This window comes from Lepidochelys kempii, chromosome 8 (genome assembly GCF_965140265.1).
Source record: "Lepidochelys kempii isolate rLepKem1 chromosome 8, rLepKem1.hap2, whole genome shotgun sequence".
Classification (NCBI taxonomy): domain Eukaryota; kingdom Metazoa; phylum Chordata; order Testudines; family Cheloniidae; genus Lepidochelys; species Lepidochelys kempii.
The window spans coordinates 29,341,181-29,358,629 of NC_133263.1; the positions used below are offsets into that span (position 1 = coordinate 29,341,181).

At 41.8% G+C, this 17,449-nt stretch overlaps 2 protein-coding genes across 9 annotated transcripts in view; one reads left to right on the top strand and one right to left on the bottom strand.

The window, feature by feature from the left end:
• RARS1 (arginyl-tRNA synthetase 1) overlaps positions 1 to 11,512 on the top strand; it is a 28,816-nt gene extending 17,304 nt beyond the window's left edge. The window contains exons 6-15 of the mRNA XM_073355948.1: positions 475 to 596; positions 884 to 1,004; positions 1,341 to 1,470; positions 2,659 to 2,763; positions 3,682 to 3,860; positions 4,581 to 4,690; positions 6,413 to 6,518; positions 8,962 to 9,134; positions 10,297 to 10,544; positions 11,296 to 11,512. Of these exons, the coding sequence (XP_073212049.1) occupies positions 475 to 596; positions 884 to 1,004; positions 1,341 to 1,470; positions 2,659 to 2,763; positions 3,682 to 3,860; positions 4,581 to 4,690; positions 6,413 to 6,518; positions 8,962 to 9,134; positions 10,297 to 10,544; positions 11,296 to 11,405 (1,404 nt within the window). The 3' untranslated portion in view covers positions 11,406 to 11,512. The remainder of the gene's footprint in view (positions 1 to 474; positions 597 to 883; positions 1,005 to 1,340; positions 1,471 to 2,658; positions 2,764 to 3,681; positions 3,861 to 4,580; positions 4,691 to 6,412; positions 6,519 to 8,961; positions 9,135 to 10,296; positions 10,545 to 11,295) is intronic.
• A 4,712-nt stretch (positions 11,513 to 16,224) lies between these two features.
• LOC140915737 (rho GTPase-activating protein 7-like) overlaps positions 16,225 to 17,449 on the bottom strand; it is a 171,297-nt gene continuing 170,072 nt past the window's right edge. For all 8 annotated transcript variants that reach the window (XM_073355942.1, XM_073355940.1, XM_073355939.1 and 5 more), the window contains one exon: positions 16,225 to 17,407. In XM_073355942.1, coding sequence (XP_073212043.1) covers positions 17,290 to 17,407 — 118 coding nt within the window. In that variant the 3' untranslated portion in view covers positions 16,225 to 17,289. The remainder of the gene's footprint in view (positions 17,408 to 17,449) is intronic.

Here is a 17,449-nt window from a genome sequence, read left to right on the forward strand (position 1 = left end):
TGAATTGTTTGCTGGAGTTTGGAGCTAAAAGCCACATTTAGAGTTTGATGTGCCAGCTCATTGGGTGGCTATTCTACTTTTTAAAACCTATCCTATGCTGTGTAAAAGAGGAACATTTATTTTTAATTATTAAGGATTTGTTTGTAGCGTGTAAGTAGGGATACAGGTAATTTTCACAGCCAAATATTTGTTGCAGCCAGAAGAGTTCTAGACATTTAGAGCCTGACTTTCAAACCATCACCAAACTATAAAATGACTACAGTTATACACATACAGGAAATTTGAGCTTGCCCAAATGGCCAGTTGTAATTGACCATTTGCCACATGCAAATACATCACTTGTGTATGCAGTCATGGTGACTGCACGTATCCATAAGGCATGTATCCACAACTTTGCAAATTTTGCCCTGAGAGCAGGACATTGTACAGTGCGTCATTTAATAATGTTTCTGTTCATTTGTTGCCCTGTCGAAGGTGGTGGTTGACTTCTCTTCCCCTAACATTGCCAAAGAGATGCATGTTGGTCACCTGCGGTCGACTGTTATTGGAGACAGCATGTGCCGTCTGTTTGAGTTTGTGGGCTATGATGTTCTGAGGTGAGCACTGTTGGACTTGGCAGACAAGTTTGTTTATCTCGATTTGTACAAGTGCACCAGTGATGCCTGTCCGTCTGTTCTAGCCACCCTTAGTATAACTTAAAAATACATCATAACTAATACCCCAAGTGTAGCAGCACAATTCGGCATTACCCCCCAACCCCCAGCAAGCCATGTGACTGAAAAGCTCTAATCACCCTTCCCCCGCCAACAATCTTCAGCCTGTTTTAGTTCTGATTTCTCATATGATACATAATTTTGTTTTGCACTTTCTAATTGTTGGCCAGATTAAACCATTTAGGAGATTGGGGCACCCAGTTTGGAATGCTCATTGCTCACCTCCAAGATAAATTTCCGGATTTCCTGACTGTTTCACCCCCCATTGGGGATCTCCAAGCTTTTTACAAGGTATTTTAGCTAATATGTCCACTTGTTCTCCTCTTACTTTTAAATGAAGCAATAATTCAGAACTGTTGTGAATGATCAGTATAACATTGTTGAAACAAAATGAATTTTAACTGGGTTTGTTAAAGAAGTAAAGAATTGCTTATTTTAGTTTATGAAATACAGGTATCCGGTCTCAGGAATTGTATACTGGTTTAGTAAAAGTAATTTTTTACCCTACCCATTAAGCCACACTGCTTCCCTTCCACCAAATAAAAAATTGCTTTAAAGCAGAATGTCAGAAATACTGTTTTGCATAGGAGAGAAAAGACTTTTTCTTACATATAGTTTTTAACCTAGGAATCCAAGCGGAGATTTGACACAGAGGAAGAATTTAAGAAGCGAGCCTACCAGTGTGTGGTCCTACTACAGAGCAAAAATCCAGACTTCATTAAAGCATGGAAACTGATCTGCGATGTATCTCGGAAAGGTAACAGTTAGAATTAGTGTCTATTTCTTTAATCCAGTGTTTGTTTTAAGTAGAAAAGGAGTACTTGTGGCACCTTAGAGACTAACCAATTTATTTGAGCATGAGCTTTCGTGAGCTACAGCTCACTTCATCGAATGCATGCCATGCATCCGATGAAGTGAGCTGTAGCTCACGAAAGCTCATGGTCAAATAAATTGGTTAGTCTCTAAGGTGCCACAAGTACTCCTTTTCTTTTTGCAAAGACAGACTAACACGGCTGTTACTCTGAAACCTGTTTTAAGTAGATCATTTTATGTTGATCTGAGACACAAGTTATTCTTTGGAAATCGATAAAATTCGTTGGGATAAAAAGGAGCAATATGGCTGAGGAAGGTTTGCTCCATAGAACTCCACCATACATATCAGAACATCAGAGCAGGATGCAGAATTCACTTAAAATGAATACAACCACACTTGAAAACCCCAGGATCCTCAGATTTTTCCCAAACAGCATTATGGGTGTTGCCCTTAATACTATCTGGAAGAGTGGTTTTGAAGAGTTAGCAACAATGACATTAGTACCAATGTAGAGTAACATCTAAGTATTATGCTGATTGGTGCTTAACAAATGTCTAATATTAGTAATAATCGATCATTTCCAAACAAAATGTCTGACCCTTATTCCTTCCTGCACCTCTGTTTGTCTGCTTCTGAAACACAGGTTGTTAAAGAGAGAAACCCTTCATCTCTTTCTGACAAATTGTTGAAGTGTTTATGCTGTATAGTATAGTATTGCTGTGGCCTGTTTTATTTATTAAATGTTACTTACCTCTGTAATGTGCCATTCTGTCCAGTATGGCTCAGTAATTGAAGGTTTTGCCCCATTGCCTTAGTATCTGAGTACCTCCCAGTGACTGATAAATTCAGCCTGACCGCCCCACCCCCGAGGTAAGGAAGTACAGTAACTCTATTTTATAGATGGGACATGAGGCACAGAAAACAAGTGACATGCCCATGGTCACAGATTGCGAGAGAGCTGGAATTGAACCCAGATATCTTGGTTCCCAGGCCTATGGCTTAGCCTCAGGACCATCTTTCCTCTCATTTCAGTCATATTTTAGGGTCTTTTTGCTTCGAGTCTTAATACAATCAGTCAAAATCTTGAACGTATTGTTTTTTTTTATAGTTCTCTCTGTTTTCCCTACTCAGAGTTCCAAAAAATCTATGACTGCTTGGACATTAAACTAATAGAGAGAGGGGAATCGTTCTACCAAGATATGATGAAAGATATTGTGCAAGAATTTGAAGACAGAGGTAACATGTTCCTTAACATCGTCAAAAAATCAACAATTGTCCAGTCACTTCATTTTTTTTAAATATTTTTTCAGTTTGAGAGAGTGTTAATTTCTACTAGTTTGTTTAGAGACACTTTCAAGATTAATGTTCCCCAGATTAGACACTTGTCCTTCCCCTCCATTATATTTTTGACTAGAAAATGCTCCCCTGCTGAGAGACACGGGCTATTATTCCTTGTTTTTGTCGTTCAGAAAGGTCTGGGAATTTGGGGCTCCCGGGACCCCCCTGCCCCTAACCACCCCCCAGGATCCCACCCCCATCCAACCCCCCTGCTTTCTGTCCCCTGACTGCCCCAACCCCTATCCACACCCCCACTCTCTGACAGGCCCCCCAGGACTCCCACGTCCTATCCAACCCCCGAGGCAGGCCGGCGGCTCTTGCAGCTTCACTGACCAGCAGGAGCTTGCAGCCCTGCTGCCCAGAGCGCAGCGCGATGAGCTGAGGCTGCAGGGAAGGGTAGACAGCAGAGGAGGGGCCAGGGGCGAGTCTCCCCGGCTGGGAGCTCAACTGCCAGGCAGAATGGTCCCCCGGTCCGTAGTTTGCCCACCTCTGCACTAAGTACATCAGGATACCAACTTACAATGGTTTTAAAATCAAGCTAGAACTCTCTTAATGATAGCCTGTTATTTCACCAGCAAAACTAGATTTGTATAAATCTATGCTCTCTTTGCAAAAGATGATTGGTGGTGTTTTTGTTTTTTAAGAAATCAAGCATTTAATGAGACATGCACAAAATGGATAGAATGTGAATAGATAGGAGCAACTGGCTTTCACAAGCTTTAGAGCATTATCACTTTTTACATGTAGCATCTAACAACTTGCATATTTCTGCAAATCTCTCTTGAATGCTTGCCCTCAAATGACCTCTTTCCCTAGGATTTGTACAGATGGATGACGGGCGGAAGATTGTGTTTGTCCCAGGATGCTCTGTTCCTTTAACAATCATGAAGTCAGATGGAGGTTTCACATATGATACATCTGACTTAGCTGCTCTTAAGCAAAGGCTATTTGAGGAAAAAGCTGATATCATTGTTTATGTGGTGGATAGTGGGCAGGTGAGTACCCCGACCTCTGCTTTGTTCTTCAGTCAATCACTAGATATCGCTCTAGCCTAGAGGACAGGGGCTAGAAGGTGTTATCACCTGATGGCTATTTATTGGCCCTTATGTGAAATTATTTGGTAATTACAGTCCAGTTCCTGATGGGCTGTGGGCCAATCACAGAATTCACCACCACAGTTTAGACTCGCGGCCATCTCAGCAGTGCCCAAGGATTTAACACTCCGGGAAACAAAACTATCCGCACATCCAGGTCAGTGCTGAATCTGAATGGCTGGAGAGAGTGATAAAAACCTGCACTGTCACTGTTCATGCATTGCCTTATCTGTGGAGTCTCCAGACCTGTCCGTTGAGTACCTTTCACCCACGTTTATATTCACTTAAATGGGAACTATAAAATGCAGGCAGTGGTGATGTACTTGTCACACAGTCTTGTACCGAGAATTGGGGAGGGATCTTTAAAAGTATCAGGCATTGATACTTTCTGAAAATCTGAATAGTCTGTAGAAACTGATGACAGTAGTGGTTCGTCATTACAAGTGTCCTGTGCAATGAGTCTAAAGGGGGACGTGATCAGTTAGGGAAGCTTTATTTTTCCTTGTAATAACACTCTTGGTACAAAAGCATTTTACAGTATTTATACCAGAATCTTAATGGGAAAAAGACAATTGGAAAATGCAGTTGACAACTGCTTTTTATTTTTCTATTTCTTCGCAGTCAGTGCACTTGCAGACAGTATATGCAGCAGGTCAGATGATTGGCTGGTATGACCCTGCCGTGACCAGAGTAGTCCATGCTGCATTTGGAGTGGTACTGGGAGAAGATAAGTAAGTTGAATGAATAGACCATTTCATGGTACATTTAATGGATACTGTGATTACACTTGCCAGGCTGTCTCAGCATCAGACAACAGAAAAAGAAAAGAAGTCAGATCATATTGCAGTTTTCAGGGTCAGATTCCAGTAGACCCTGTCACGTTGTTTGAGAGAGATTCTTGTATGAGGACTTAAAATGCAAATATCATACGAGTACTTGGACTTTGAAAATTTTGATTTACATGTTGACATCTAAAATAATGAAGAAACAAAGTTCACTTATTAATGAGTTTTTTGCATGTCTGCTGTGACTGTCTTTCCATATATTCTGTTACTATTCTATAAAAGTGCACTATTTTTCTGGAATCTAAACAAATCAGGTTTTTTGGTTGTTATATTTTTAAAGCCACCTCTTTTTCCATCCCAAACAAACTAGCTCTGCCCTGTTTTTATTTGAGAAAATTCTATCTTAAAAAACAGATTTCTTGTAAATGAAGTTCATGTATGTCTAAATTAACATTGCAAACCAGTGTTTCATTATTCATTGGTAAAGTAACTGCAAAATAAGAAATCTGAATTTATTTTCCATAAGAAAAATATTTTATATATTATTCTGGCTAGATTGTGGGCTTAGATTGCATTTTGTTTGACAAGATTATTCTGTCTACTCCATAGCAAATGTGTTTATAGCTTGTGACAGCCGTGTTAGTCTGTATTCGCAAAAAGAAAAGATGCATCCGATGAAGTGAGCTGTAGCTCACGAAAGCTTATGCTCAAATAAATTGGTTAGTCTCTAAGGTGCCACAAGTACTCCTTTTCTTTTTATAGCTTGTGTTTCTGTTTTGGTAATTGGGAACACCTTAACCCCAGAATTGTCCTGTAGGATTCTCTCTGTGAAGGAGATATATAGCTAATTCAGCATTTTTTTTTTTACAATCCTATTTTATCCTTTTGCTATAAATAGAAGTATATGTGGCCCACAAAAGTCACAAACTAATTCTAGTATGGCTTGAAATTCCACGTCTGTTTTTCGCAGCTTCACTTTGCAGTATTGTGACTCTGTGTCACAAGGAACATATCGCACAGCATGCTCACGTGTTGTACTGTGGGTCGGTGTGACTCCACTCTAAGCTATGTCCTCTGTCTCCTTCTTTCTGGTTGGTGAAGGGGTGGTTTTCGTTTCTCCTTCACCACCTCCATCTCCCTTGGGCTGCATGGAGATTGAAAGGGATCCCAATGCCCCTATTCTAGGCCAGTTACTTAGTACTCCATCTCAAGCTCCTCTTGCTCCTAAGTGATACTGCAGTCAGACCCATGCATTGTGCAAGAGCTACGTGTAGCTGAGAGTCCACATGCTGTGTCCTTGCTGTTGCATTTCACTGTTAAAACAGGGGGAAATGTTTTGAGCTGTTTTCCTGACAATTGTTGCTCTGATGGGACAGGAAACTGTCCTACACATATGACTGACACCTTGGTCAGCCAATTGTAAACCTTCTTTTTCTCCAATTAGTTTTATTACAGTTCTGATCTGCCCTTATAGGCGCACCAGTTTGATGTCTGTTTTATACATTTAACTCAGGGGCGGAGGCAATTGGAATGTGCAGCTGAATCTATTAAACTATTGAGAAATGTGGGCCACCCAAGTAATTGTAAGATTTAGTTCTGCAGAGGCTTGTATATAGTGCTGATCGTGAGCCGTGGGGTTTCTATCGAGCCATGTCTATGTGCTTTCAGGAAAAAGTTCAAAACTCGTTCAGGGGATACAGTGCGGCTCATTGAGCTACTGGAAGAGGGGCTGAAACGATCAATGGACAAACTGAAGGACAAAGAGCGTGACAAGGTAATTGTGATGGCTTACTTTTCTTCTTGGAAACAAGTATGTGGTGGGTTTCATCATGTACTGGATGCTTCTGTGTAATGGATCCAAGGGAAATATATACAGAGCAAGACTTTCCCCTCCATCACATTGCTCACTGGGCTTATTTTCAGTGTTACCATTCTACTGCATGTTGTGATTAGCAAGCAGCTCTGTTTTACGGCCTGGAATTGTTCCTGACACCAGTAAGAAAGACTCCCCACCTCTGAAGCTCTTAAATTTCCCTGCACTGTGGAGTAGACACTGATGCTAATTCCTAATGGATTTAGTGCAGTTCTGAGTTAATCACAGCTCATTTGAGCCGGCAGGATTGGATTGCAGACAAAGCCTCAGCACTGGCTGGACATTGTAGTTTTGAAACGTAGCGCGGGCTTGTCTGCATTGGGAAGTTAGTGGGCAGGAAGCTAGGGTGTGAACTGAAAGCACGCTAGCTACTCTGCACTTACTGTCCGTGGGGACATGCTGAATGCCCTTGGGCAGTTTAGCTTAATGCACTTCTCAAATGCCTTAAGCTACTGTGCAAGAAGACTCCCTTAATGCACAGTAAGAGGGTCCACATGTGTGCACGAGGTATTCCTCACTAGCTACTGTCGGCTTTTTCCCCTTGGTGACAGGCCCTGGAATATTTATTGCACAGTTGGATCGAGGAGAATAAATTAGGATGTTAAAGCTTTCAGTGCTGGAAGCATTTACTGTAGCCATCCCTGCACCCCTCCTTGCTCTGCCTGAAAATGGTGCAGAATGCTGAGCAAGCTGCTTTTCAGGAACAGCTTGGAATCCGAGTTGTAGGAGACTGTCCCAGCATGGGGCCAGGAGCCTTTTGGGAGAGCAGGGATTTTTAATAGGGAAAAGGATGAGATATGAGCCAAGGTTTAGAAGGGGGCAGGGTGTGAGATGGGTAGAAAGGGACAGCCAGTGAACAGGGAGTTGAGGATGGTAAGCAACTCCAGGACTTGATCCTGTTTTTGGGACAGACATTCTCTTGGCAGCTAGAATAGATAGGAGAGGTTAGTTAGGTGAGGAGATGTCACAGGCCATAGAAGAGCAGGAGCAAAGGTCGATACATTAAAAATGAACATTCAGTCCACCAGGAACCCCATCTTAGCACTCGCAGAGCTGCCTCTTGCCGCAGCCATACCAGTGTCAGGAGTGGCCACCCGGTGGAAACAATTAAAAAAAAAAAAAAGTTGGGGCAGGTCATGTTCCTTGTCCGGTGAGAGAAGTTCTTGCATTGTAAAACAGCATTAAATCTCCAGAGTATGCTGGTGAGATGCAAAGGGGGAAACAGCCGATTCCTTAAAGATCCAACAGGTGGTGGCAGAACACAAACCACGCAATGCGGTTTTCCATACAGTGCAGCCTTTGCTGCCTCCCTAAGCAAAGATGTATGTTGAGACGGTGGCCTTGATGTGAGCTCCAACATGGCTCAAACCTTTCCTCTCTCTGAATTGGCTCTGTGGCATATCTACTGGAATCTCTGCGGGATTAAACTCCTGTGCGCTGTAGCTAGTTATTTGCTAAATTGTTGGAATTAAAGCAGGTCACGCATGAGGCTCCAAAATCGCAAAGGTATGGAATTCTATATCAGTGCCTGAATTGTGGACAAATCACCCTCTGATTTCAACAGCCTCAAAATGGCTTCAAAAATGCATAGCACGGCAGTTTGCTCTTGCATAGCCTTCAACTGTGTCGCCTTGGTACATACTGTGTTCCACTATGGGAAGTGATCTAATTTTGAAGAGATCCTCATTTTCTGGAACACAAGTCGAATGGATGCCCTTTAGAATATAGGAGAGCATGCTAAACTGTTCCTAAACCTCTCTGAGGTCAATCAGACAGTGGGGCAAAATACTAATTTACAGTTACATGGCATTTTCTACCTTCCAAAGCACTTTACCCACTATGCAACTTCACCACTAATTAGGTGGGGGGCCACAACCAGCTGCCATTTTGGTTAAAGGCCCTGGGCCCAGGCACTAATCTTGCTGTCCATGCACAGAACACAGGGCCTCACTTTTAAGTGTCACAGGAACGACACCTGCATGGGACTTCTTTGGCAGCAGGAAGTGTTGTGCTGATCCTGCTCTGTTTCCAGATAATCTAGGTGTCCACTTTATAGTAAGCCTTGATGAAATAGAAAATTCACTTAAGGGTTAAGCAAATTTGGCTGAACAATCATCAGTGCTTTGAAATGGGTTCTAACTAGTTAATTTCCCTCTGGAAAAAGCAGAGTCAAAGTCCATGAGTTGACCATGTTTTCCCCCAGCATGTTACTTGGCTGGTGCCTCTAGAATATTTCCTGCTGAGGCCTTTCCATTTCTCTGGGTTTGTGGTGAAGCAAAGCATGCTATGTGGGAGACAGAATGGTTAAACTTGGTGGTTTTTTTTTTTTTTTGGTCTTCTGTAGGTCCTAACTGAAGAAGAACTGAAGGCTGCCCAGACATCAGTTGCTTTTGGCTGCATTAAATATGCTGACCTTTCCCATAACAGAATGAATGATTACATCTTTTCTTTTGATAAAATGTTGGATGACCGAGGAAATACAGCTGCTTACTTGCTCTATGCCTTCACTCGAATCAGGTAGCTCAAGGGTATTGTGGTTGCTTTAAAACCAAGCTGAAAATGAGTTGCCCTTCAGGTTGCAAAAAGTGTAATATGTCTATTCCATCTTTTATTAACTAAAAATAACAGAATTCCTAGGGAAATCTCAGCTGTGGTCTCCCTTGCTCTCCTGCCCCTTACTCAAAAAAAAAAAAAATTATTTGTGTTTGGGGCCTTAAGCCTGTTTCATTTTCTTTCCCGAGCTGCTTGCCCTGATGATATCCTTAAATGCCAAAGGAGGAGTCTAACTGGACCCCTCTGAAAAGCTCTGCCTTGTTTAATGTAAAATATCTGCCATGCTTCATAACAGCTTAGCCTGAACTTTGTGCTGGGCTGACACTTCATCTGCCTTGGTAAATCTGTTCTCAGTATTAGCAGGTGGGTGTGCTGTGATCTAGGCCCTATGTGTTCTGAGAGGGCGTGGAAGTGGAACTCCTTCTTGGCCAGCCACTGCAGGCTGTCCTTCCAGCTGGAGGGCGAGCGTATCTAATTTTTCTAGCAGTGTGGCCATTGTCTTGTTTTCTGCCTTCATGTCTAGATGGAGCCTACTTAGTGAACATAGTCAATGTCCTCCCTCAGAAAGGGCAGGTCTGTGTGGAGAAGTTTTCCAGGCAGACATCTCTCACTGACATTACAGGGTAGTGGTCTCTCCCAAATGAATATTTGTATAGGCTTATTAATAATTACATAGCCCACTCTCACAAGGGAACTGTGCACCACCACCTCTTTTGGGTACCTGTCCCTGTTTCCCCCTCCCATCTATTACTGCTTTCCTGCTTTTTTTCCACGGCCTCCACATACACTTGAGCCCCCAGGCTTCTTCCCATATCAGTGCCTGGTCACCTTTTAGCTTCTCATCCACTCTTCCTCTTGAATGCGTGTCCAGTCCCTTGCTGCTTCCGTGAACTAATTCCTCCACCCAGTGCATGCCTCCTGCACTGATTGCCTATGTTCTTGCAATGTACTGAAACTGAATATTTTTCTAGGCAATTCAGGCTGTTTTCTAATATCCATTCAAGTTACCACTCCATAGCTAGATCATTCAAATCAGAACCCCTTTGCTTTTGGCCCTTCAATCCTGTTGCAAAATTCCATGCATAAGCATGACCAATGCTAGGCTGTTTTTTTCTTTTTTTGTCAGATCTATAGCACGTCTGGCCAACATTGATGAAGAGATGCTGCAGAAGGCAGCTAGAGAAACAAAGATATTACTGGACCATGAAAAGGAGTGGAAACTGGGCAAATGCTGTCTGAGATTCCCTGAGATTCTGCAGAAGATTTTGGATGATCTCTTATTACACACACTCTGTGACTACCTCTATGAGCTGGCCACCACCTTTACAGAGTTCTACGATAACTGTTACTGTGTGGAAAAAGACAGGCAAACTGGTGAGTGCATCCCTTAAACTTGCTTGCAGTGAGCACATCTCTGTGAGGTTGTAATTGGAGAATTCTGATGATACAGTTGATCAAGTTTGTACCAGCATTCCAGGCTGAAAGGTCATAACATCCAGGCGGGGGGAGTCTTAACTTTGTGTTAAGGATGCTGTTACTCCAGTCGTTCTTGGATGCAAGATAACAAATGCACAAGCATGTCAAGGCAGCTTTTTGTTGTTCTTTAAAGCTATTGCTAATAGTAAATCATATCTAGTTTTTGTGACCAGTGTTACTGATTTTTATGAACAAGTGCATGTCTTGGTCTATTCAAAAAACAGAGCTATTGCTGTGTTTGAAGGAGGGCTGTCTGTGGCCACACTGGCTGCTCTGTCTCTGCTTTACAGAAAACCCAACCGTTCCCATTTATATTTAAAAAAGAAATTCACCATAGCTATAAAAGCAACCTACAAGTGTTCAGAATAAGATGAGGTTTCCAAGTGCTAGCACATGTAACAAAACTCTCTCAAGTAGAGAAGAAGGTGGGCACTAGTGATCGATCATCTCTTGTGAAAATGCTACTTGCTGTAGCACCTGAGTGTATTAAATAGTGCGTTTTACCAGTCCCTTTTAGTGTAATGGAAGCTACATAATTCCAACTGTACTACATCATGGAAATAGCACAAATGCAGTGACTGTAATGTGTAATCTATGATGCTTCCTGACCATCTAATTCAAGCTTGCACTATTTTTCTTTCTTCTCCAGGAACGATAGTGAAGGTGAACATGTGGAGAATGTTGCTGTGTGAAGCAACAGCTGCCGTTATGGCCAAAGGGTTTGACATCCTGGGCATCAAACCAGTCCAGAAGATGTAACTACTTCTGCACTTGGGCCTCTTGTATTTTACTAAACTAGTTTTCTTAGCTGTCATAGTGGAGTCTTATTCAAACCCTACTTTAAAAATAAAAAATTGCTAACATTGTGTGGATTGAACTTGTGTATGCTGCCCTGTATGTGGGTGGCGTATTGTCAGTGTGATGTTTTAAAGGACATGCAACTCTTACACACAGGTGCCTGAATTTATATTCGCATGCTGAACAGGTACCTAAAAAAACAAGGTCAAGAATGCAAAGAGAGAGAACAGAGCTGGTAAGTGTTCGAGGGCTGCACCTTCATTAGAGGTGCTTTGTCCAGGCTATTACAATCTGAATATTTCAACCAGAAGTATTTACAGAAAAGGAAGAAAACTGAGTAAATACAAATCTGAGGAAAGTGGTTAAATTCATATGCATATTAAAATTCCAGACTTTCAAAATATATAAAGCTCTGGTACCCGAGGCTGCCCTATGCGCACTACATTGCATAGCCTCATGTAAGTGTTTTTCAATAGCTTAATTCTTTGGAAAGATGCAGTTGTAGACACACCAGTGATACTCAGATCACCAGGGGTGCAGGAGCCAAAGAGCCATAGTAGTGCAAAGTTATTGTTTCATTTACTGTATATTCATATTTAAACAGTAGGCGGGGAAATATTTAGTTTTTATTTATATTAGTCTCATAGCAAAAGGACTGACCAAATATTTTTATTTTATCAACTACAGTTAAATCACAAAGAGCCACAGGGGAGACAAAGATTTAGCTTATTTTAGTACAGTACCTTAAGCTAATCTGAAGGAAAATGGGAGTGAAGTTCAGTTGAACCTGTGCCTGTTTTGCACCTTAGTACTAAAGTAGTTTCACCCATTGCTTGTCTTAAATGCAGTCTCACTTATCTGTGCCTAGAAAGAAGACAGTTAAAACACTGTTTCTAATACTTACGTAGGGCACAGGGATGTGGCAAAGCCTCCATACGTTACTAGCAGTTGGCACATCTACGTTCTGCATCTACAACTGTGCCACTGAAGTCTAAGGGGTTTTTTTTTTGTTTAACTATTGTAAACTAGAAATAAAGACCCTGCTTATACTGCCACCTAGCATACCTCCAGCCAAACAAAGAGTTTCCTCTCCGGGCATTTAAAATCATTAGCTGCTATTGCCCAGCACTAACCTCTCTCACTTTTAAGTATGGTACACTGGACTTTCTAAAGCTTACATATTACGGAGTGATTTGTTTTTTAAAGTCACTTGCTGTACCTCTTACAAAATTCAGTATGGCATCCGTGACCATATATTGCTACATGCGTTGTCATTGTTTGTGCTGACATCTAAATGTTTAAGATGTCTGGGCTGCTTTAAACAAAAAAAGCTGCACTAGCATTTAGAACAGGGTGCTGTGTACTAGAGGTAGATTTAGATCAAAATTATCTCCAAGCATGGCTCCAGGTTTAGCTGTGTGACTTGTTAGCAGCTGGTAACAGAGCTTTTAAATTTTTAAGCTCCAGCTCAGGAAAACTTGTCACTACCTACATTTCCAGTGCTGCAATAAAGTTAATCTGGCAGCATTACTATGCGCATGTAGGGCCTAGAGTCCAGTTTTCACTGGGGTTTAAGAGCAAAAGGGTAAAGCAGCATTATTGGGGGTGCAGGTAAGTCTTATACTGGGTCAGCCCAGTGGTCCAGCAAGCCTGTCTTCTGACAGTGCCCAATGCTTCAGAGGGCCTGAACAGAGCAAGCAAGCAATGAGTGACCCATCTCTTTTTTTGCTTGTGGCAAAACGAGGCTAGGGACACACAGAATATGCCATTGATGGACCTATTCTCCATGAATGTATCATGTTCTTCCTTTGAACCCTGTTAGCATTGTTTTGGCGGTCACAATGTACGTTCCATAGCTTGATTCTGAGTCGTGTGAAGAATAACTTGCTTTTCTTTAAACGTGCTGCCTATTAATTTCATTGGGGGTCCCCTCGGTTACGTGAAGGAATAAACAACACTTCCTTTTCTCAACCCCATTCATGATTTATCATATGCGCCTCGTAGCTGTCTGCTTTCTTTACTGAACAGTCCCCCTCTTTTTAATCTCTCCTCCTAGGAAGCTGTTCCATACCCCTAATTGTTTTTGTTGCCATTCACTGTACCTTTTCCAATTCTAATATCTCTTTTTTTGCAATGGGGTGACCAGCCCTGCATGCAGTATTCAAGATGTGGGCATGCCATAAATTGATATAGTGGCATTATCTATTCCTTTCCTCAGACATTGAAAACAGCTGCTCACTGTACAGTAGCAGTCAAAAAAAGCCAACCAAACAATCCATCTAAGGTCTCTGGTAACAGCTAATGTTGTGTGTAGAGATGGGCGTATATTTCCCAATTTCATCTGCCATTTTTGTTGTGTAGATCAGTAAAAGCCCTTTGTAACTCTTCACTGTCTGATCTGCAAATTTTGTCACCTCATTGTTCATGTTGGAATGGTCCCCATACAGCTCCCTGGGAGACACCACTCTTTACCTTGCTCCTTTCTGAAAATTAGCCATTTATTCCTACCCTTTGGTTCTGTGTTTTAACCAGTTATTGATCCACTAGGGGCCCTTCCCTCTTATCCCATGACACTCTTGTGAGTCTTTTGGTGAAGGACCTTGTTAAAGTATTTTATCAACTGGCTCACCCTCAAAGAATTCCAGTAGATTGGGGAGGTCTCATTTCCTGTTACAAAAGCCCTGTTGACTCTTCTGTAACAGCTTGTGTTTATCTGTGTGTCTGCTAATTTTGTTCTTTTCTGTAGTTTCACTCAGTTTGTCTGGTACTGAAGTTAGTCTTTCCAGCCTGTAATTGCCTGGCTCACCACTGCAGCCTTTTAAAAAAAATGTTTGTCACATTAGCTAGCCTCAAGTCAGCTGGTACAGACGCTGATTTAAGTAGGTTACATACCACCCTTCGCAATTTCCTATTTGAGTTCCTTCACAACTCTTCACTGAATGCCTGCTGTGCCTGCTGACTTATTACTGTTTAATTTATCACTTTGTTCCAGAAAACCTCCTCTCTTGCCACTTCATGCTGGGGCAGTTCCTCAGCATTGTCACCAATTGCTCACATCCGTAAAGACTGAGTCAAAGGAGTCACTTAGCTTCTTGACAAGAGCCTTCTCTTCTTCGTGTGCTCCTTTAATGCCTTGCTCCTCCAGTCTTCCTGATTCTGATGTTCTTAAACTCTGGCAAGTTAACAGTCAAAAAAAGAATTTGAAACACACAGCAAAAAAAGTTTAGGTTCCTTTATGTTCTCCTCAGCAGGATTTGACTTCCAATTTTTAAAGGGTGCCTTTTTGCTTTTTATCACTTTTACTTTGTTGGTCCTCTTACTGTTTTTTCTGAGTTTGGTGCCACACGCATGGTGTTTTAAAAAAGTTTCCATGGCCCTTGCACACAATTCACTTTTATCGCTGTACCTTTTAATTTCCATTTAACTAGCTTCCTTATTTTTTATGTAATTCCCTTTTCTAAAGTTAAATGCTACTGTGGTGGGCTTCTTTGTGTGTCTCCCCCAACATTGTTAAATTTATATTATGGTTGCTCTCAGCAAACCTTTCACCTCTTTGACCAAAGCATGTGCTCAGTTTAGGACTAAATCAACACTTGCCTCTCCCCTTCTGGGTTCCAGAACTAGCTGCTCAAGGAAGCAGTCATTTGTGGTGTCAGAAAACTGTGTCTTTGACCTGTACCCAGTCAACGTGGGGACAGTTGAAGTCTTCCATTATTACTCAGTTTTCTATTTTTATAATCTCTCCCCCAGAGCATTTCACAGTCACCACCTTGGTCAGGTAGGAAGTAAGATTATAGCAATAGGAATATATTATTATTGAAGCATAGAATTTCTATCCCTGTTACAGTTTGCTTCATTTAAGATTTTTATTGTATTTGCCTCTATGCTTTCTTGCACATGCACCACCACTAGGCCCCCATCCATCAGCACTACTTAGTCCAGGGGTGGGCAAATGTTTTGGGCCAAGGGCCACATCTGGGTGGGGAAAGTGTATGTAGGACCAGGGCAGGGGAATATGAGGAGGTTGGGGTGTAGGACAGGTGTGGGGGCTCAGGACAGGGAGTTGGAGTGCAGGAGGGCTCCGGCCCGGCGCCACTTACCTGAAGCAGCTCTGCCCACTACCCTTGCCATGCCTCCAGGAAGTTCTCATTGGCCACAGTTCCCTATTCCCAGCCAATGGGAGCTGCAGGGGGCAGTGCCTGGAGGCAAGGGCAACACACTAAGCCCTCTACTGCTCCCGCAGGGACTTGATGCCAGCCACTTCTGAGAGCAGCACCATCGCAGGCAATGCCCCAGGCTGGATCCACCCTGCAGGCCGTAGTTTGCCTGCACCATACTTAGGCTTTCATTCCTATATATTTTGTACCCTCATATTACTGTGACCCATTGATTAGACATCACAGAAACTTGGTGGAAGGATAACAATCTATCACTCTCCTCATTTAATACCAGACACAAGTTCATCTTAGCTTAGTATTTACACTTACAGCATTTAGATACAAGCAGTCACATTTTAGCTGTCAGCCCTTATGTGATGTAATTGAAGGGGACTCTTCCATTTGACTGTCTCTTCACTTCCTACCTGTGCTTTACTGCTCTAGTTATGGTCAACCACACTGGCTCAGAGCCACTAACTGATTTGCCTACTGTCCAGATATCCCAGCTCTTATCTAGCACTAAGAAAGCTAGTAGTGATTCAGAACTTCTACTAGGTGTTGGTAAGACACTGATAACATTCACACCACCCTCCGTGTGTAAGGATGTAACATTGCATTGCATATACCTAAGCAACTCTTTAATCACAAATGCAACTGCGAATAAGTTACAAGACATCATAAATCCAGGGCAAGTTAGTTTCACAGGAACAATTAACAAAAGACTCAACCCCCACTCCACAGCTGAATAAAAGATTTAACCCTAGGAGTAGCACCTTAATTATCTGTGTACACACACTTTTTGGCTTTCATGATGAGCAGCTTATTAAATGTACAAAAGGAATGTTTAACCATGATTGCAGTTCAGTAAACAAGCACAATGCCTATGATTGAGCTCAAGTGACTTAAGTTGAAGGTTACATTAAAAAACCAGTTTCTGCTAGGCCAGTCACATAATTTCTGCTGAGAATTTAGCTTGGCTTATGGCCTTTAGTTAACAATTGAAATGTATTCCTAAAGCTTCAACATGGGGAAAGTAGGCAACGCTCTCAAATGCAGGAACTCTACCCATAACATTAAACAACCACCCCCGCCAGATTTGGTTTCCTATTATGTAAAAAGGAAGTATGAAGAGTTAACAGCATACGCTAAAAAGTATTTAGCTGCCTCTAGTAAAAGGCATAGGTTTTCAGCCCTATTTTCAACTGTAAAGAGGTTAAAATTAACTTCACATCTCCACCACCTTATTCAATAAAAAGAAATTTCAAGAGACATAATGCTCTACAATGCATAAAAGTCTACATCTTATAAAATACTTAATGCGTATTTGGAAAAATACCATGTTCTTAGTTTAATAATTTACTTTATAACTATAATTTTGAACCAGCATATTTTGTCTTTCCTGGATGTAACAATTGCATTTTATAGCTTTGTATATATACACATTTGACCTTTTAGCTACCTGTGCAGCCAGTTCAAGAACAGCTTCCTGAAACTGGGGGGGGGGGGGGGGGGGAGGGAAGCAGCTTTATAAAATTACTATTTTACATTACATTTATATGCCATTACAAATTACTTCTTGGTTTATTAGTTTTAAAATATAGGCAAGTCTCTTGAGTCTGTAGCTTTTAAAATGATAGCAGAGGAGCAGTTCATTCCTCAGCACCAGCCTCTGTTTAGAACCAGGTGCTTTAGATTTTCGTTTCCTTTGTGTCATTACTGAGAGGTTTGAAGGAGTCTTTTATCCTCATCAGTTCTGCAGCACACATATGACCAAAAACCCTGTTGTACCATTCTGTTGTTCGTCCCCTGTAAACCAAGAAGTCAATATATTAGTAGCCCTTAAAAGAT